Source organism: Polyodon spathula, chromosome 24 (genome assembly GCF_017654505.1).
Source record: "Polyodon spathula isolate WHYD16114869_AA chromosome 24, ASM1765450v1, whole genome shotgun sequence".
NCBI classification, from domain to species: Eukaryota; Metazoa; Chordata; class Actinopteri; order Acipenseriformes; family Polyodontidae; genus Polyodon; species Polyodon spathula.
Genome location: NC_054557.1, coordinates 11,154,654 through 11,176,260, shown reverse-complemented (window position 1 = coordinate 11,176,260; position 21,607 = coordinate 11,154,654). Strand labels below are relative to the sequence as shown.

The 21,607-nt window shown below is 40.7% G+C and overlaps 1 protein-coding gene across 2 annotated transcripts in view; it reads left to right on the top strand.

Annotated features, from left to right (window-relative positions):
• LOC121299043 (unconventional myosin-Ie-like) overlaps positions 1 to 21,607 on the top strand; it is a 49,025-nt gene that overhangs the window by 15,503 nt on the left and 11,915 nt on the right. For both annotated transcript variants that reach the window (XM_041226526.1, XM_041226525.1), the window contains exons 2-18: positions 516 to 656; positions 3,025 to 3,114; positions 3,512 to 3,606; positions 8,069 to 8,156; positions 9,762 to 9,851; positions 10,614 to 10,745; positions 11,062 to 11,196; positions 11,660 to 11,792; positions 13,178 to 13,374; positions 14,011 to 14,091; positions 15,576 to 15,662; positions 15,944 to 16,030; positions 17,493 to 17,660; positions 18,261 to 18,346; positions 19,047 to 19,128; positions 20,105 to 20,211; positions 20,724 to 20,822. In XM_041226526.1, the coding sequence (XP_041082460.1) occupies positions 516 to 656; positions 3,025 to 3,114; positions 3,512 to 3,606; positions 8,069 to 8,156; positions 9,762 to 9,851; positions 10,614 to 10,745; positions 11,062 to 11,196; positions 11,660 to 11,792; positions 13,178 to 13,374; positions 14,011 to 14,091; positions 15,576 to 15,662; positions 15,944 to 16,030; positions 17,493 to 17,660; positions 18,261 to 18,346; positions 19,047 to 19,128; positions 20,105 to 20,211; positions 20,724 to 20,822 (1,898 nt within the window). The remainder of the gene's footprint in view (positions 1 to 515; positions 657 to 3,024; positions 3,115 to 3,511; positions 3,607 to 8,068; positions 8,157 to 9,761; positions 9,852 to 10,613; positions 10,746 to 11,061; positions 11,197 to 11,659; positions 11,793 to 13,177; positions 13,375 to 14,010; positions 14,092 to 15,575; positions 15,663 to 15,943; positions 16,031 to 17,492; positions 17,661 to 18,260; positions 18,347 to 19,046; positions 19,129 to 20,104; positions 20,212 to 20,723; positions 20,823 to 21,607) is intronic.

Below are 21,607 nucleotides of genomic sequence, written 5' to 3'. Positions count from 1 at the left end.
AAAAGTTGGCCGTGTCCTACAGTTGATTCATGCAGGTCTTTTTATATACATTGCTGACTGTGTCTCATAGTCACAACAGCCTCACCCAGAAGTCTGTGGCTCATGCACACTGTGAAACATGAATCAGTGACACTAGAGGGAAAAACAAACATGGTTTTTAGACTGGGGAGAACAGACTTAAAAGAAGAAAAAAAGCTGAGCAAGCAGACTTCAGAGCTATGTGTGCTCAATGTGAGATTGTAATACTCGTGGTCCGGAGTTACCTTTCTGAGCACCTTGGGGCTTATTAAACATAATTAGCATTTTTTTGTATTGTACCATTGTGAAAATTCCTTTGTGCTTGCTTTAAAAGAGAGCTCAGAGTCTAGGAAATAGAGTTCATTAGAGACATTTCAACAGTTGACTGTTGTACAGCCTCCCTGTGGTGGTATTTAGGTCCACTGATGTTTTAGATCAGATAAACAGACCCCCGTCCCATCTCTGATTGTCTGATTGTTCCTGTCGTTTCCTTGCAGGGGAGTAAAAGCCACCGGTACCACTGGCAGAGCCACAATGTCAAGCACAGCGGCGTGGATGACATGGTCCTGCTTTCCAAGATCACAGAGGACTCGATTGTGGAAAACCTGAAGAAACGCTACATGGACGACTACATCTTTGTATCCTTTTCAGAAGCTTCCAAAATGTTCATTTCCGACAGTAAGATGCACTGCTGTCTTATTAGCCGAGCGCTCGGTAAAATGGGATTCTGAGCCGTCAGTTCTTATAATGTCATTGTTCAACGACCGCTTAGTTCAGCAGTAAAAACAACAGCAGCTGCAGACAACAAAGTGGAGGGAACGGCTCTGTAAGAACTGCAAACCCAAACCAATGAAGGGCAGTGAAAAGTGCATACAAGAAAATAACAGAGAATAGCTCTAAAAACCTTTATTACTCCTGTTTTTAAGATGTGGTTAAGTAACCAGCTTCCACTAAGAAAACGGTAAATTATATTGAAGCCCTTGTTGTTTTTAATCCCTTTGCACAAAATAGCTTTTCTGTGGAAGAATAATTGCCGATTCGGCATCAAGATCAGCTGTTGGTGAGACATAATTAGTCTGGTTTAGTGAGGATATTTTTAAAATTGCTAAACAACACCCCAGGGAACTTTTTAAAACTAAAGCTGAATTCCTTGGCGCTCCCGAACGTGACTGTGGAGCAGCCTGTCAAAGACTCATTAATTTCTTTTTGTGAAACCCCTCCCACGTGCAGGCTTCTGTCTGGGACAAAGGGCAGGAAGCGGCATGCTGGCCTCCGCTGGGCTTAATGCTGCCCTCTCTTAGCTTTTCCTTTTGGTTTTCAAGAGCTTCTTCAGCAGACGTGGAGATCTGGAAAAGCATTTAATTGCTGGATTAAAAACCTCAATGTTGCTTGAAAAACGAAGTAGCTGTTAACCTGAAGCTATAGGGGTAGCAGGGAGTTTCAATGTATTGTGTTTAACCTGAGCCTGTGAGTGTGGAAGCCTGCAAGGAGGAATGCACAACCTACTGTACTGAACTCCTACATTTAGATACCGCAGGTCTATACTGTTCTTATCCAGCTTCAGCCTACTCTACCTATTGCTCCCCATTTCCCCTACACAGAATCCACTGTTTTTGTATATTTTTCTATCAAGTCCCCCAATGGGTTTATAGCAGGGGTGGCCAAAGTTGGTCTGGTCTTTGTTCCAACCCTGTTCTGAATTGTTTAATTCAACAAATTAAACCTACATCCAGACCCTGAAGTAGTAAATTATGTCTTTGTATCTGTTTACACCTGGAGTGAAATAGCCCTCCAGGATCATGATGGTTTACAGTGTTTTTATGCAAAGTCTGTCATATAATTCTCTCTCTCTCTCTCTCTCTCTCCCGTATATTTTAAGTTGTGTTATTCATGTTACGTTTTGTTAACTTTTGTTCATTGAGACCAGCTGAATCTTGTCACATGTAAGAAAATATTTTGAGGCATAAGTTTAATGCAGCTTAGCTGTGACACAGGAGTTAAATCCCTTAATCAGTGCCGTAATTGTTGTCAAAACAGCAGCAATGAAAGTGTGACACCCTGTACCGATTCAGCTGGGGACTACTGCAGTGGCCACTGAATGCAGTCTTTATTTGTCAGTCAGGGATTGGAATTCTTGCTGCTCGTTTATACCAGCGTATTCACTGGCTGTGTCTGGAAGTGGCTTTTCAACCCAACACAAACGGGGCAATGTTTTCATGGAGAAGTCTTTGAGTTGAGCTCATTTCTCGAGGGAATGAGATCATTTATGATGCACACATCTCTACCACCAATATAAAAAAGCTACTGCAGAAAAAAGCGTAGGAGCTGTCGTAAAGTTATTAGAATTGTGTTTTTCAAAATGGAAATGCTGGTTCCTTTTTGAGTACTGAGTACAAGGGGATTGTGTTCCAGAGACACCAGTATGTAAAACACAGGAAACCGTTTTTGTTACAGACCAAATGTTCATTTCAATTGCAACTTCAGCATTGTAGAAACACTTTCACTGCTAATAACAAGACCTATTAAATCATTTTTGTGGGATTGGAGTGAATTCTTATATGCCTGTGTCTGGATGTGAGTGGTGTGGGGAAGAACATAATGTCCAAACAGAGGTGTAAATAATTGCTCCCACTCTACTATCAGTGGTACTGGGGACTTGAATCAGGCACTTCACGTCCCAGACAATAAACAACAGTGTCCAGGGTGCAGGGGTTGCTGCTCTGTGGAGATGTATACAGTTGTGTTGTGGTGGCAGTGCCGGTGCTGGCTCTGGTAGCTTCAGCTCCCGTGGTCTCCGCCAAAATACACAAAAACAAAACAAAGCAGCACTCTGACTGGTTACGTTTCAGCGTCGCAGGTCGTATCCACCTAGCTGCATCCCGTTTGCACTGCTGAACTCCTCCCAGTGAAAAACAAGCGGTGCCTTTGAACACTAGTGAACGAGTAATATACTGCTGTGCAAAGAAATGTATCTTCAGAAAATTGAACTTAACGTTAGTGGCACAGACATACATCGGGCCTGTGCTCATCTCCGTGAACCCGTTCAAACAGATGCCTTACTTTGGAGAGAAAGAAGTGGAAATGTACCAGGGAGCGGTGAGTAGAGTTCAGAACTGTTTTAAAGATGGTTCTGCCTATTCCTGCGGGGAAAAGGCAGGAATGAACTTCAGATATGAAACCTGGGCACGCAGCCTGTACTTGTGTATTGTAGATTTTTTTTTGTTTTAAGCTTGGTGCCAGGAAGGCACACAATGGTAAAATTACTTCTACAGAACTCCTGGCTCTCAGTCCTTCACATTGGCCAGAACAGCCATCATCAGAAAGCACATGTGTCTGGCTGTTGAATCCTGGAGAAGCTGCGTGCTGCTGGCTGTTATTGTTTGTTTGTACTGAAAAGACATAAACTGTTGAATTACAGGCTTCTGTCCTATTTGTCATTTCTCTTTTTTTTTTTTTTTACATTATTTTAATTTTCTGTTTTTTTGCCTTTTAGGCCCAATATGAGAATCCTCCTCACATCTATGCACTAGCGGACAACATGTACAGAAACATGATCATTGACAGAGAAAACCAGTGTGTCATCATCAGGTAAATTGGTCCACTCCTTGTGTGTAGTCAGAACTGGGTGTTGTATAAGGAGCAGCCCATGAAAGTAAATGTTAAAATGCTTAAGGGATCACAAGCAGATTATGTCTTTCATTGTTGTCTCATGTGTCTTTTGGTATGCACTGACTTACATCAGTGAGATCCTCACAAACACAATGTGCAGTGTGTGTTTTTTTTTTTTTTTCTTGATTATGAGCATCCAGTTTAACAATATAGTAATGACCTGCACTTCCTGCAACTGTCTTATTAGAAACCAAGATGCAGAGGAACTAAGGCACTCATGTGCTAATGAATTTCCACTGGTATTAATCATACAGCATCACCCACAAAGGATGGAATGTCATTGCGCCATATTCATCACAGTAAATGTATAGTAACCCAGTGTAATCGCTGACATTCTAACGGCTTATGAATAAGGAATAATTAGGCTCTTGTAATATTTTCACTAAGCATTTACCCCAGTGCTGTGATTGCACCATTTTAGTCTAAATGAAAAAGCAAACTTTAAATAAAAACTTCAGTGAATTCATTCAAGGGCCCTGATGCTCACTATTGCTTTCTGGTACATTAATTTATGTTTTATATGAATGGAGAAATAGACACTGTGTCAGGAAGCAGATTTCTTATGATACATATCCTTTGTTATGTTTGTCTGTAGTTCTAGCTCTGCAGCAATACATCATTTGTTTCATGTGATGCATCGCAGCTGCTGTTTTTGTATGTTTCAATGGTTCTTGTTGTGATGTGCAGCATGCTTGCTACACAATATGGATGAGACAACAGCATTGTTCTGAGGATTTAAAAAAAAAAGAACATGGGTTTGATTTGCACAAGAGAAAGCCACGGTTTGGATTCCTGATTGTTACATTGTTACTGCGTATTTCATTTCACAAAATTGTGCTAGAGAATGAGAGACCACCCATCGAGAGCTAATGTGTAGCTTCAAGACCACAGTGGAAGTCCAGTCCAGTACAGAATGGTGCAGATGTATAATTCTAGTGCTGTTGCATCAGGAAGCTTATTCAGCTGCAGTTCTAGATATGGGTTATTAAAAGGGTGCTAAGAGAAACTGATGCCTCAGTCTTATCTTCCAGGAGGTGCTGTGGCTTGGCTCTCAGAGTTTACCTCATGATGAGTCGGTCCTAATTCAGCAGTTTTGCTTGTTATTGCAGAGCAAGCAGCTGTCGTTAGAGTATCCTGCATAAAAAGAATGGACGTGGCATAGTGATGAAGCAGGTTAGCAAAACAAAGCTGTGGGTGCGATCAGTATAGTGAGGCCCTCTGTGAAATTAACAATTTGAGATGGTTAGTAGAGTTTTGTTTTATTTTTTCTTGTTAACGTTTTTTTCTTGTTAACGTTCAGTTGTTTTTTCTACATTTTTCTACAGTGCATTTAAAATGACACATTTCTAGCCCACGTGATTTCCCCGTTTCAGTCAAATTTCCAGACATAGGAGCACCGCACATATCAGCACACCATGCACAACCCTGTGATGTCAAAATGTTTAATTCTGTTCTGTCCTTAATTGAAAAAGCAATGAATATAGCCACTCTAGAAACTAGTATTTTAATGACATAAAATACAGAAATAACACTTCCCATAAAGAAACTGGACTTTAACAGACTGGAGGATCTCAAATTGCAGAGTCCTTCAAGTAAAGCTTGCCAGTGACCCCCCCCCCCCCCCCCCCCCCCCCCCCCCCCCCCCCCCCCCCCCCCCCCCCCTTCCAGCTGATTCTGAGTTATTTCCCAAATTTTCTGCTTGGCAGTATCTAAAGATACCACAACATGATATTCATTCATCGGAAAGTCCCCCCCCCCCCCCCCCCCCCCCCCCCCCCACTTGTAAATCTGACATTTGCCTTTTAAGTCTCATGAGAAACAGGGCATTTCCTTGGAACTCCGTCATAAACTAATTGCTTTTAAAAAATACAATGGAGATATTTCCATGCAGCACGGAAACGCCCTTCTGAAAAACCAAACTTCGTCATGATTAGCTAGCCAGTTTAATTATTCTAATTTGAGCTGTCTCATTTAATACAGTGTAGGGTGCTGTAAGACGCAATCTGATTTTCAGCCCATTCAAGGTCAGAGCACCCAGAAGGCCCATGATTGGACAGCCGTTCTGACCTCTCTTGGGGTCGAGATCGGCTTCTATTACCCTTTTGTCTCAGTTCTTTCTGATTCTGAAAGATCTTGAAGATGAATTTTGATCCAGGGAGTGCTGCATTGTTACAGTAAGTAGATGACATCCCTGTCCAGGCCTGACAGGAAGTAAACAATGTGACTGCTGTATGACTACTTTGTAATTCTGGGTCTACCACGTTAACCACCTCTGTGCTGTTTTAAAAACAGAACCATTAACTCCTCTTCCAAATCTCGCAAAACAAACCACTCCAGGCTTTTTTGAGGTTTGAATTTTTACTGCAGTTACTGAGCAGGGAGCACAAACAGCTCCGTCTATTTATTCCAGTGATGGACTACAGAGTGGCAGAACAAGAGCTCTTAACGGGCAACTAATTGGCTAAATTAAGAATAGTAGTCCTAACAGCTTTTCTGCTGTTTATACACATAGGCACTTTCAGACTGTATTCATTATCTATTGAAGCAGTTTGAAATGTATGTAAACATGCGGGATAGTTAAATCTATCTAATTTACTACAGTTAAAGTGTAGACACTTTTAAAAGGGAGATATTGGTGTATATAGAAAGTAGTAATGAATTGGAATAGATGGTGGATATGTGGTCATTGTTTAGAAGTCTGATTAACTAAAACATTGTGGGGGGAGTTGGGGTCGTTGCTCAGGAGCAGATAACATTGGTGTTCTCTGTGTGTTACCCTTTTCTCTCTTAACGGAAGTTATACAACGTCTCTAGGATACCGCATCACTGTGATGTCTTGCTTATTTTTACGTTGGGCCATAATTCTTCTTTTTGATGTCAGAACCAAATTCATCACTTACCAACACTGCCTCTTCAGCAACAAGTGCATGGGCAAATTGTCTGAAAGAAATCGAACTTTCAAGTAACAGCTTTGCTGCAGCTAGGATCATTTGTAATAAACAATTTGTTGTTTGTTTTGTACTGTTCTGTTCTTGTTCAAGAAGGACCCTCAATGTCTGCAGGTTACTCAGCTCTGTGTTTTGAAGTAATCTGTTTTTTAGGATTATTTTTTACTTTAAAATTACCATGCCAAAACTTAAAAAAACATTCTGTTTATCATGTAATGAAATCTCTCTTCTTCGGACCAGTGTTAGCACAACACTCGGAGATCTTCAGGTCGACTCTTGATTGAAAGGGACCGACAGGGAGTGGTTCCACTGGGGATTTCGTCACAAGGATGGAGTTTACTGTATTGATAGTCTGATCTAAAGCAGGCATTTTGCCAATAGGAGATGGTCTTTGTCTTGATCCATTTAAATATCAGAGCAGGCATACCCTAATGTGAAATGCACGACTTAGACCTTGCTGGGTAGTGAGATGCAGTAGCAGTGCTTGTGTGAGCAGTAAAAAGGCAAATTAAGTTGTCCTTAAATCACAATGCCGATAGAAGGAACAGCTGACATCTGATATATTTAGAACACAAGTAGGAACGAGTGGGGCGAAAGAAAAAAACAGCACAGTGATTTTCCTATTGATATACAGTATGCAATATAATGCAAATGATGTCGTGTTTCTAAGTACAGGAGGTATGTAGTGACTGTTATACTTTTTTAAGGTGAACTCTTTCGAAGGTAGACCCAAGCTTGAATTATATTCAGCTAAAACAGTTTGCAAATAAGTTTGGGGTTCCATTAACGTGTGTGTGTGTGTTTTTAAACCACATGTTTTGCTGGAAGGTCAGATTCTTGAATGTGAATGATCCATTCACTATGGTGATTTTAATAGAAAAGTGAAATTTATACAAATAATGACTTCTAGTGACATACAAAAAACAAATGAAGAAATGCCCACAAAACATGTGGTTTGATTGAGTTATGCAGTGGATACACTGTCTGGCCACTTACCAAGTAGAGTGCGTGTATTTTGGTATATGTTATTCCCTGTTAGATAATTGAATAAATGAACATGCAGGAAATCTACTAAAGAGAAGGAGAGGTCCATCCTCCTGGGTCATGGAAGTTAGGGTGTAATAGTTGGACAGTATGTCTATTTATTGACTGTCGATCTGGTTAAGTGTAGAGGTCTGCACCGTCCTTCGTCTGGGCTATTAAACAAATACAGAAGACATTAACAAAATGCTGAGATGGCCGGAGTTTTGTCTGATGACATACCCGATTCAGAAGCAGTTAATGAAGTTGTATACTTGATGTAATTGGCTTTCCTGTGACTGCACCATCTGTGCTGGGATTCGGAAGCAGAGTGCCAAGGAAATGCCAGTATAGGAAAGGGGTAGAACATGCCCCATATCCCACAGACGGTTTTAATCTTCCTTTTCTTCCAGCGGTGAAAGCGGGGCTGGGAAGACTGTGGCTGCCAAGTATATCATGAGCTACATCTCCAGAGTTTCAGGGGGTGGGCCCAAAGTTCAGGTAAGACTCCCTTTGCTGCCTTCCTAATTGCACCAGCGTCCTTTGAGGCGACCCGGTGTTTTGCTTGTTTGCTTGTTTGTTTATAACCTGGAAAGGTCACGACAAAGGAAAGCAATACTGCTCTGTTTGAGTTGGCACTCTAGAGATTAGGGAGTCTTTTAGGACTGTAAAGAAGTTTGCTGTTGCAGACTGACAATGTGGAATGAGCCATGAATATTTCTGTGTGGATCTTGGTTATGTGATTTGTAGATACCTGACCTGTAACTGAATGCTGTTGTTATTGTACAGCCTGGTTTGATTGTTGTTTATAAACGGTTAACCTTGACCTCTTACCAATTGCTTTTAAACTTCTGTAACTCTACTCTCAATTTTCTGTTAATTTGAATGTGCTCCGAAGAGTATAAAAAAAAAAAAAAAATCGTCTTCAGCTATTGTTGGCACATGGACTGCTGGAGAAGAGATCAAAGTCACCCAGTTCACTGCCATTGTCACCCATCAGGACCCATGCAAACATTTCACTTCAGGGTCTTGTCTATTGTCTTCCCTGCCTGCACTGTTCAAGTGCTGGGCCCCCGTTCTGACACCAGTCCTGACCATCTGTTCTCAGTTCTGCAGACCAGATGCCCTGTCCAAATTAGTGCTGCCTGATGGATTGAGCCCTTTGGAAGCTGTTAAGATTTTACAATCAATCAGAGCACGCTGGCTCCAAATTGATCAACAGCTTTGAAAGTTTTACATTTGTGCTCTCTATTCCTCCGAAAATTGCCTTTCGGTGTATTACACTAGTAGTACAGTATAAGTAACTGTGTGGAGGTGACACATGAAAGGTGTAATATAGACCTACAACTATCATTGTGATAAAATTAGGTGGATATGCACTGTATAGATATACACCTGCTGATAACAACCTGTTTTTTCAAAAACACGCATAAGAAACTATTTAATTTTTTTTGGGGGGCGGGGGGGTGGGGGGCGTCAGTGCTCTCTTCTGTTCCTCTTGCATCTAATATAGCTGCTCATTTTGTATAATATGAACTCCCCATTCCATTGTAGGGCTTCACATTGACTGGACTCAATGTCACATTGTATAGTTCCTCAAGTATATTTTAGAAGTTGCAATGGCTATGATGGTCATTTATCTTTTATACTGGAAAATTGTCATCACATGTACACTTGTGATCTTCAAGAAGCCTCACAGCATGGTCAGCACTATTAGTAAGAGGTTTGCTACAGGTTCCATTGGTTTAGGTCAATGATATTTGCTCCACGAAAAGTTTCTGATTGAACATAGAACACTGTAGCTGCAAATCAAATCAAAAGCGGGGAGTAACGCCGATATGCTGGTTGCTGCCAAGCTACTATGGCTAAATATTATTTGAAATGTGACACAATGTTCCTACATTCACTCGTTATGAAATATAATATAAAGAAACTAGGCTGATTTGAAATGAGTAAGGCCAAGTCTATCACAATAATGAATTCCAGACCGTAGCCTTGCTAAGGCGGTGTACAATCAGTGAGTCATACTGGATATGTAACAATATACAATGGTGTGTTCTTGCTCTCTCTGTGTTATAGTAACCCCTCTCTATTCTCCCACTGCAGCATGTGAAGGACATTATTCTCCAGTCTAACCCTTTGCTGGAGGCCTTTGGCAATGCAAAGACAGTGAGAAACAACAACTCTAGCAGATTTGTGAGTTCCATGTTTGTTTTATTTGTGTGTTTGTGGGGGGGGGGGTTCAGATGCTTTGATTTGCATGTCTGTTTGAGTTTGAATTTGGTTTCCATTATGTACAATCTGTACCGAAAAATAAATGGGCAAGAGGTCATGTTTCCTTTTTTGAAGGCTTGTGGCTAAAAAAGGGAACGGTTTGGTTCTTCCTTTCCAGGCTCTCCCAAGTTATTTAATAAACTGCACAATAAAAAAATCACATTTGTTTGAGAGTACAATCGTATTATTTAATAATTTTTTTTTTTAATCCTAGTCATTGGAAATTTGTTTGAAATAACCCTGATGTGAAACCTGAGACCTCCCTCCCTACTAAATGGTAGTTGAGCACACACAGTGACCAATAGCTTCTCTCTTCTCATCTGATAAGCTTGCAGCTTGTTCTATTTGCTGTCCTTGAAATTTCACTGGAGCATTTTGATCTATTGAATTAGTAGCATGGGATATCGTATAACTATACCTGTAGCATGATAAATCCGTCCATGATAAATAATCCAAGGATTTCTTACCCTTCTAAAAGTTGACTGTGTTATACTGTGGTAAAAGCATATCAAAGTGTATTTAAGCAAGTTAAAAGCATGGTGAAAGCACAGGTTATAAAAAGTAATGCCCAGGATTTCAAGAAGGGATAAGCATTCCTGCTCATTTTTGTGAAGCAGTCGCACGCTTTTGTTTGGGTCAGAGGCCCTCCTCCTCCAGTTTTAAAAGCACTGCTCCTTGTCACAGGGAAAGTACTTTGAAATCCAGTTCAGCCCAGGAGGAGAGCCAGATGGTGGAAAAATCTCCAACTTCCTGTTAGAAAAATCCCGAGTTGTTATGAGGAATCCTGGTGAGCGCAGCTTCCATATATTTTACCAGGTAAGAAACCAGGGCTCTGTGAAATGAATCTTACTCATCCCTGCTTTTATATTGCAGACATTATTGAGGTTCCTGGACATTTATATATTATATATATATATATATATATATATATATATATATAATATATATTATATATATATATATATATATATATAGATATTATATATATATATATATATAATATTATATATATAATGAATAAAATGAATAAAATGGAGAGATGAAATGTTCTTGTGTAACGGAGTCAGGTAGTATTTCTATTAAACGGTAACATGCTACCTCTGGCTATTGACTCTCTGTTTGTATAATGCAGTTAATTGAAGGGGCCAGTGCCGAGCAGAAAAGCAGTCTTGGAATCACCAGCTTGGATTACTACTATTACCTCAATCAGTCTGGGTCCTACACGGTCGACGACATTAACGACAAGAGTGACTTCCACGAGACTCTGGTAAGTGCTGAGCAGGGTGTGCAATGTCTTGATCTTCAGTGACTATCATAGAATAACTTACAATCTGAAGGGGTGCTGCTTTATAAAAGATTCCCATAGTAAAAGCATAGCAATGTATGATATGATAAAGCATAGGTAAGCATTGTAAAGCACAGAGAGGTATGATAAAGCATATTAAAAAAAAAAAAAAAAATCTGGCTGTGGCAGTTTTTAAGGGCTTGGTTTTGAGGTAATTTATTTAAAAATATTAATTTACCTGTTCATCACAAGGTGGTTGAGATGTCTGCTCTGCGTGTCAGCGCAGTGGGGATGTCTGCTCTGCGTGTCAGCGCAGTGGGGATGTCTGCTCTGCGTGTCAGCGCAGTGGGGATGTCTGCTCTGCGTGTCAGCGCAGTGGGGATGTCTGCTCTGCGTGTCAGCGCAGTGGGGATGTCCACTGACTCTGGCTTTCCCTCTCCTGCAGCATGCCATGAATGTGATCGGGATCTTTGCTGAGGAGCAGGCGCTGGTCTTGCAGATCGTAGCTGGGGTCCTGCACCTGGGGAACATCAGCTTCAAAGAGGCTGGCAACTATGCAGCTGTGGAGAGCGAAGAGTGTGCGTAACCCTTTCATTACCGCTATGGAACCAGGAAGCACTGCCGCCTTGCTGTAACATTGAGCTGCCTGCCTGTGCAATCATAATAGTTCAGTACTATATCAGTAGTGTACAGATCAGCTCGCTATTTCCTTTACTAATTCATCATTTCCCAATCTGAATGTCCTATCAAGCTTTCTCAGAGAAAAGAACAGCATGGTTTGGCATTTGAAAGTAACTATAAGCAGTGAACATTCATTAGCAATGCTGTATGCATTTAGAGTTTTTAATTTTTGTTAAAAAAAACTGTGCATGCCAGGAGCTCTTTTGAAAATGGCAAATACATTTTTGGGGAATGTTGCCTTAATAATCAGTGTCTGTCTACAACCAATGTAAATGAAGTCATTCTGTTACCCAGTGGCTTCAATATGACCTGTATAAACAAATGACCATTTTTATGACGAGAGTACAGGCTAAGTGATTTCATGGGGTGTGGTTGTGCAGTTCATGAGTCTTGCATATAAAAAAATGATTAACAATAATAATTATCAAGGCGTTTTCTTTATGCTCTGATTCCTCCCTGCCACACTGCACTTGTATGGAGATAACTACTGTTTGCACATGGGTGTATTTTTAAAGCAGTTCCAGGATTTGTGGTCATGTGCTTGATAAGAGGAGCACAGTGCTTTGTTTTGCATCATTGTTTGTTATGAGTCGAGTTGAATAAATGAAGCCCTGTTGTTGTCAGGGTGTTTCTAGCTGATTACCAGATTAGTATGTCTTATATTTCTTTTGCAATGAAAAATTTACTAGGGCTGGGATTAAACAGGTTTCTGTAGTTCTGTAGCCAGACTTTGGAGTTTGAATGACCATATTGAGCATATGCATTTTTTAAAGCACAGGACTTGCAGGGTTGCATCACTATGCAATGTTTCCTGTTTCACCCCCTTTCTCAAATAGGATTTTTTAAAAATCTTTTTGGTCCTTATGGTATTAAGCAGCTCTTTGTTCTGTTTGGGTGACTCTCTATCATACCTTTCTGTATTTCCTCTCCCCATTTCATGCCCTCTCTGCAGCCTGTCTACAACTGTCTACATCCTGGTGTCAAACATCTGAGTGCCATCTCTTTGCTCCCCTGCCTGCCTCTCCGGGCACTAGTGGGTCAGAGCATTCCCTGATCATAAGCTTTATTTATTTATTTATTTATTTATTTATTTATTTATTTGATAAATAAATAAAATGGGGATTATTTAAGCAGTCTAATTTACAAAGCTTGACCTCTTCTTTTTTTTTACCTTAAACTTGATCACTGGTCAGTCAGTGGCACAGCTGCACATCAGTCACTGTCCGATAGCATGCTGGATGATTTGTTGCAGCTCCTAACGCCCTCTGCTGTGTCTCCACAGTCCTGGCTTTCCCTGCCTTCCTGCTGGGAATCGACCAGACCAGGCTGAAGAAGAAGCTGACCAGCAGGAAGATGGATGGCAAGTGGGGTGGGAAGTCGGAGACCATCAACGTGACTCTTAATGTGGAGCAGGCCTGCTACACCAGGGACGCCTTGTCCAAAGCTCTCCACTCTCGAGTCTTCGACTACCTGGTCGACGTAAGTGAACGTTTCCCGTCTCCTGCCTTCCGCATTGTGCGCCATACCTTTGTAGTGAGTACTGCAATGAAATAATACAGCAGTACTACTGCAAAGACACTGTGTCCAAAAAGATATATGAAGTAACAGATCAAGTGTTAACATCTGGCTAACAGGCTCGACTAAGGCAATGGAAGCCTGGCTGAACTGATTACAAATGAACGACAGGTAGTGTAGGCGTCCAAGACGTTTTAAAAGAGCCAATGTCAGCAGCCTTTTATATAGTGAGAACATACATAGTGTGAGCTGAATATCACATTGCAGTAGGGCTTCAAGAAAGGAATGATAAGAAATGGTATGCACTGCTTTTGTACAGCATATACAAATTAAATTCAGAGTTATACACGATTGCACCCTTTCTGATGTGTATCATATTTTTCTATATGTAAATATTTACATATTTTCAGCTGAGTACAAATGATGGTTTTAGTTTTGGGGAACCCTTTTGTTATAAACTCAATTAATAACAGTGTAATACAATTAGTAATTGCCATTTTTAATTCATATGAAGAAAACCTCTTGACACGTGAACCGCCACAGTGCTGGCAATGTGAATGAATGGGTGCAGTGCTTCAATGTGCTGTGTTTGCTTTTCAGTCCATAAACAAAGCGATGGAGAAGGACCATGAAGAGTATAACACAGGGGTGTTGGATATTTATGGGTTTGAGATTTTCCAGGTAAGGCTGTGCAATTTGGAATGTGTGTCAGAGGACTATAGGGCTTCTGTCAGTATTGTTTATGTATCTGAATCCCTGTGCAGTGATATTTAACTGTAGAAAAATATACAATGAAAAATATGCATACAAGTACAAAAAAAAAAAGTTTCTATTATCTTCTATTATCATACGGAAACTCAAAGATAAGGCATAGATGAAATATTATTTTTTTTAAATCCATAACCAGTGCAGTTTGCAGTCAGTTGCATTCTAATTATGACAGCTCTCCGGGATACTGGTTTGAAATTGGTGGAAAAAGGAGGGAGAGACATTTCAAAGATAAAACAATGTGAGTCTGTGTTCTTCAACCTAGTCCCAATCTTTTAGTTCCAGACAGATTAGACTCGGTCTATTTATCTAGTAATTTATTATCTTGAATTAGGATTCTTTACTCTGTTGGTTTATTCTGCGGTCACTGTGGTAAAAGCAACTTGGTTTCAAAAAATCTCAACTCTGAACAGATTTAGTTCTTCACATGTGGAACTATCCACTGTGGTGGTGCCTGTATTCAGAACAGGAGCCTGGCAATTATTGTTGCATGTTTTTCTCCGTTTCAAAAAAGGAAGACATATGAAGTATTTGCACTGAAAGCTTTATAATACATAGCCTGTGAACACTGTGAGTCCAAACCGAAATGTAATCTCACTTCTCTGACAGTATGTGAATACTCACAGCTTTCAATGTAAAGGGTCACAAATGTAGCACGGTGAGATCTAACAGCATCGATCGGATCCACGATATTGACTCAATATATGTCAATCCTTCCTCTCCATACCTCAATATCAATCTTCTTTTTGTGGTGTAAACCAAAATCCTAAACTTGGGATCTGGCTTAAACCTAAATAATTCCCTCTTACACTAATGAACATTCATTCAGACTGACAGGTGTGTTGCTGTTTCTGCCTTGAAGCGGATTACCAGTGTTAAAGCTGATGCATTAGATAATAGGAAGAATCTATCAGTACTGCTGGTAACTCCCAAACACTTTCTATCCACATTAAATGCCACATCCCAGCATTGTAAAGGAAGCTGAAGTTTAGATTAGACTGTAGCATGTGTAGGTCTTAGGTTAGCAATGCTTCACATCGCATAGGTCTTAGGTTAGAACAATGCTCCCCATCAGTATTGTTTCCCTTCACAAACACAATGTGACTTGTAGATAACCTCTGTATAAACACAGAGAACACAGGAAACACAAAGGATATCTATTTCACCAGAGGACCTGTCTGCCAGCTGACAGTGGCTCGCTCACTGTGCCACTTGGACTGTAAACGTCTTTCATTTCGCAAAAATGTTAGCAGGTGTTACGTTTTCATAAGAATGTTGTTTGAGTGAGATGGAGGAATGTAAATATGTTTTTTTTTTGTTTTTACTGTATGCAAGCCAGGTTTGCTTCTGTGGTATTTTAAATTTTATTTCCCCATATTTACCCTTTTTAATTACAGAAAAATGGCTTTGAACAGTTTTGCATCAACTTTGTGAATGAAAAACTCCAACAGATTTTCATTGAGCTGACACTGAAAGCTGAACAGGTATGGTTTTGGTATAACTTGCATTTTCCAACAATTCACATACTATTTAAAGGTATTACTATTTTATTTTAAAAAAGCAAGCAGCACATTTTTCCCCAAATGCAGAACTATTCAGTTATATAGACCATGTTTATTATTTATACTCTTCATGGGTTATTGAACTGTCCATCAGGCAGCTTTTTCTAGTTTACTATATGTACATTCACATTTTTTGCTGCCAAACTGAGTCCAGAGGGTGGGTGAAAGATGGAACTCCTAGTTGCTGATATCTCTCCCTACAGGAAGAATACATCCAGGAAGGCATTAGATGGACTTCAATAGATTACTTCAACAACAAAATTGTGTGCGACCTGATAGAAAGCAAAGTCGTAAGTATTGTACTTTGTGTGAGTTCTCTGTGCTAGACTTGGGTACAATGAGATAAAGGGAGCTGGGATTCTCAGACTTCTTCATGGTCTCTTTACAGTGCATAAATCCTCTAGTGTCCCACGATTGCATTTCTTCCCATGACATTTAGCCAAAGGTTTGCACATGCTTCAACTTTCACCATGCTGATAGAAGTGGCAATGAAAATCATCTATGAAATTAAAAAAGGACTCTTTTTTAAAGAGCAAATGAACTATGTGAAAAACGTGGGCTGACCTTTCAAACAGCTGGGGGAATTATTTTATTTTTATATTTTTTTATGGATTTTTTTTTTTGTCCAATAAGGCGTCAGCTGTTGTTTCGACATGCATAATTAAGTAAAATGAAGGTGACAACTCCATTGTAAAACACACTGCTTGTCCTGCACATTCCGGCCTTAGGGATAGGCTCACTGGCTAATTACTCAGATTAAAAAAAACATCACTATTAGATTAGAAAGTCAGCCACCTTATACTCATCTAAGAAGATATTTGAGGCTGTGTGTCATTCAACCCCTAAGGCTAGTTCTAGCCGAAAAAGTGGCTAGTCCAAGGAATCGTTCCAAAATAATAGCAAATTAGAATGCTTAAAGGATCAAAATGCAGCAGAAAAGAAAATATTCGTAGATGCCACCTTAAGACACTTGCTGTGGTACGAGTCCCTCATTTTCAATGACATTATGGTGGTCTTGCCAAGAACCAGCCCAGTGCTGCAGTGTTGTGCTGGTGCCAGTCTAGCACCCTACAAGCTGGGTACATAAGCACAACACATGCTTACTGTTTACCTTCTTTCATTGGCTACACACTATAGCCTTCCTGATTTAAACTCTGCAATTGTGAGGTCACAGCCTTAATGCTGAAATAGTGTGCACCGATGTCTCTTGCTATATATAGAGACAAGAAACCGAGTCAGCCCAGTCACTATATGAGCATGGATGGCATGAGCAGCTTGTATTTGATTTGAAAATTTCCATTGTGTCTTAATTACACTGTAATAACACAGTAATTGTAACAATGCCACGCAACTACATGCTTAATTAAAAAAATGTTCCCTTTTGGCAATTAAATTGTATCTATACAGACATCTCTATATTTGTAATGCAATTCCTCTTTACCTACTTGTGCCATTTTAGTGTAATTGTAGATATTTACCTCTGGTTTCGCAGGCCCTTGGACTATGTAGTGCCACGGTGGTCAAAGTTGTCCCTTCCAGGCCTCGTTTTTGTTCCAACCTTGTACTAAATTGTTCAATTGAACCAATTAAACCTCCATCAAGAGCCTGATTTTATATAATGTTATCTGTTAAACCTGGAGTGGAATGGCCCTCCAGGACAGTGATTGGGCACCCCTGATCTAGTGTTACCCTTGGTAAGGTAACCCTAGATTTGTGATGATACAGATTTCCTCATCTCATGGTTTCCCTCAGAACCCCCCTGGTATTATGAGCATCTTGGATGATGTCTGTGCCACCATGCACGCCGTGGGAGAGGGAGCGGACCAGACACTGCTGCAGAAACTGCGCATGGCGATCGGGACTCACGAGCACTTCAACAGCTGGAACCAGGGATTCATCATTCACCACTATGCAGGCAAGGTAAACGAGCAAAGAGAGCACAAAGAGAGAATCTGAGAGAATCCTGGCGAGCGATCTCTGCCATGGAGCCGCACAGCACAAGGCCTCTCTTCTGGGTCAGAGTCATCTTAAGAGTTATATTCAGTCCTAACCCTGACCCCAGCAGCCCCTTTTAGCATGGAGGGACCCGCTTGGTTATTTTGCAATTACAGATTTGCGCATATATTAAAAGAAAAGAAAAATATCAATACGATTTAATACCGTATAATTTAAAAGGAAATGGCTGAGGTTTAGACCGATCAATGTAAAGAGAACGTAGCAGTTTGTTAATTATTATAGTGGAGGTGAGAGTCAGTCCATTTATTATGTACGTACGTCACACTTGTGTGTTTTGCATATATCTGTTTGTCCAATTGTGATGAAACTTGTTAAAGACCCCTTTTTTATTGTATCACAATTTGGGATACATGGAGGCTGTTTTTTCTATACGTCCTGATTTTCTTTCTTTATCTCATTTTAGTCTTGTGTATTTCTAGAGAAGCGATGGTCCAATTGTGAAGAAAGCTCTTCATCTCGTTACTGACCAGCTTGTTTTATTAACACCTGCGTCTCTCATTCTAGGTCGCGTACGATGTTGAGGGATTCTGTGAAAGAAATCGTGACGTCCTGTTCTCTGACCTCATAGAGCTCATGCAAAGCAGTGAAATGTAGGTGACAAAGGTCCAGGTTTCAGTTTCTAGCATGTCACAAAACTCAATCATACATGTAAATGTTGAGGTTTTAAATTTGCATTAGGAATGCTACTTGATTTGAAGCTCGGTGCAGACTGCTGTGGAGCCACAGAGACCGGAGTGTGGGTCGTACATGACATTGAACCAGCTCTACCTATTGACTGTTCAGCGTGGCCATATGGGAGAGCTCGATGAAAGACTGTCCCAGAGCTGCATTGTTAGCATGCCTCAACTTTGACCTGTAGACACCACCTCCTGCAGGGGTGTGAGGGAAGCCCTGTCTCTATTCTAATGCACCGTGACATCTCTATTGAGCTGAGACTGCCATCTGCACAAACACGCTGCGATTAATGTGTGTCATGGGGCCCCAGTCAACAGAAGCACCTGTTAGCTGTGCCTCGGCAGTCTCCAGAGGTGAGAGGTGAAAAATCCTCTGGGGCGGGGGGGCATACATATTTATAAGGCCTTCATTAGACAGCGCAGTCTTGCTAATTGAAATCTTTGTTTATATTTTTTAAAAGCTGTTTTAAATGAATGATTGAATGATTTTTCATCCCCATCATCAAGATGGCGTGTTTCTCCTTTCAGCACAGTGCATCATTGATTCCTGCTTTTCTCTGGCCTGCTGGACCCTCTTTAATCGTGAGCTGCTGTTTTTGTTTCCTTATTTCCTCAGATCTTTCATTCGGGCCTTGTTTTCGGAAAACCTGCAAGCAGAGAAGAAAGGGCGCCCAACCACCGCAGGCAGCAAAATCAAGGTGATTACCCTGTGAGGGCACCCTTTTTAAATCTGCCCAGGCACCAAGTAAAACTATAGAGTGCCAGGGCTGTCGTGCAGGTGCAGGCCCGGGCGAAAAATGCATTTCTCGTTGACTTCACTGTTGTAACTGGGAGCATTTGTGCTTTGTGAGCCCTCAATGTAAGACATTATTGTTTTGTTAAACAGGCATAGCTTAGTCACAACTGCAGGACTGGAAACCGATACCAGCAAATTAGAATTCGCCCAACAAAAAAAACAAGGAAATGGATGTGAAGTTTTGAGGGCAGAAAATAAAGCTTCATAAAATAAATAAACGTCTTATCTTAGGGTAGAGCAACAGTATCTAAGTTGTTTAGGGTTAATGCAAGTTATTATCTAGAACTCTGTTGCCAGAAACAGCACCCACCCCCTGCTCAGGGACACTGGGGTAGGCTAAAGCTGGTCTCCATGGTGATTTTATTCCTGTGTTACTGTTACCCACATGAATATGACTAACCCAGAGATCCCTTTGGGGGGGCAGTTGTAAGGGTGAACTTACACCACACATTCACATTTCTGAAACTCGCACTAGACATTTAGCCATGGTAATGTTGACCACAATTTCAGTTGTGGTTTTAAAACTCTTACCTATGTTATTAATGCTTTGTGTGCACAATGTTGTGGTTTTTGTTCTAAGATTAAAATGAGTAAGCATGTTTCTGCAGTGCCTGCTTTCCTTTACCGGTTTTCCGGTGGGTTATTGTGTGGACTGTAGAAGGTTTCCCCCTTTTCTATTGTGATCTTCTCTTTTCCTACAGTCTTTGCTATACCAAGATACAGGGATACACAAATACAGGATTTGTTTTGCCTTTGATATGCTTCTACCACGGTTTACAGTGTCTGCCAGTGTCTGTGCCACTTGATTGGCCGATTTAATGTAAACATTATAAAACTAGTAAGAAACACCTGTATAATCTCTTCTAATGTTGTTCCAGAAACAAGCCAATGACCTTGTGAGCACTTTGATGAAATGCACCCCTCATTACATCCGCTGTATCAAACCCAATGAGACCAAGAGGCCAAAAGACTGGGAGGAGAGCAGGTAAAATGTGTAATAATTGAGAAAGTATAGGCCCTGAGGAAAAATGTCAAACATGTATTTGTTCTTCCTCTTGTTACTTTGTGTTTTAGCTTTTTCTTCTAAGAGCCAGCTAAGGTACATTGTGTACTAATTTTTAATTCTGCATTGTTCAGGTCCTACTCATTTTCCTGTTGTGTGCCACAAAAGTAAATAGGACAGACTTCAAGAGAAATAAGAACTATAATACAACAGCCTTCCCAGAGGAAGTGTATGTTTGAAAACTGCATCCAAGTTTTCTTTTAGTTTGTTTTGGAAAGGGATCTGCATCGTTTAAGTCCTGTAAGCATTTGCCACAACATTGCTTACTGAGCTGAGAAACATTTCTATATACTGGCAGGTTGCTTTCACTGATTCTTGGTCTAAAAATTTTTCTCTTTCAAAGTAGGAGCATATACTGTATATTAACCCCTATAGGTTCACTTATTTTAAGGACCAAAGAGAATGTATCTATTAAGCTCCTGTTTTCCTGGTAGAGTGAAGCATCAGGTGGAGTATTTGGGCCTGAAAGAAAACATCAGAGTGCGAAGAGCTGGCTATGCCTACAGACGAATCTTCAGGAAATTTTTAAACAGGTATGACCCTGAGAATCAGCTTTAAAAAAACAGGGCATACACGGCAAGGGTCCTCAAAATGCCATCTAGAAAAAAACTACATATTGTTAATTTGCCACTAGTTTATTTATTAGACTTTTTTATTAGACCATGTCTAATGTGTGTATTTTAAGGGTATGTGTACAGTGCAATGTACACTTTGTGTGCACATATAGTAAAGTCTATATACTGGGTTACTTAGGAGACATGCAGACAGGACCTGGTGTCATTACTGTTCAACTTGTTTGAGAGCAGAATTGAAATTGGTGCTGCTTTTATTGTGACTTCGTGGAGGATATTGGCTTTCAGTTGCTCAGTAGTTCACTACACTTGCCTGATTGTATAAAGTGTGCTGTGTATGTAGCCTAGTCTACTTCACTAAGCACTGCTTTTTTGGGATTCAGTCCTCATATAGACCAGACCCTCTCCCCCATAGCCAGGCTTCGGCTCGATACAGGCTAATTTAAACTGGGAGTCTGCGCAGCACCGATACATGGGAATAGATCGAGAGAGAAGACTGTCTGTTCAGCAGAGAGGCCATTCTGATTCCTGCACAGTCCAGCCTCTGTTCTGTCATCAGGGTGAGGACAGGGGTGTCGGTATGAGACGACCAGGAAGTGCACACTTTGAGGAGGGAGTGAATAGGCCTATTGGAGGGTGAGGGTGGGGAGTGAGTGAGGCAGAGACTTACGCTTGTGTGGTTCTGAAGTCACTCTCCAGCACTTCCCTAGAGAGGAAAGGAGAGGGGGCTCCACCCCTGCTGCCCT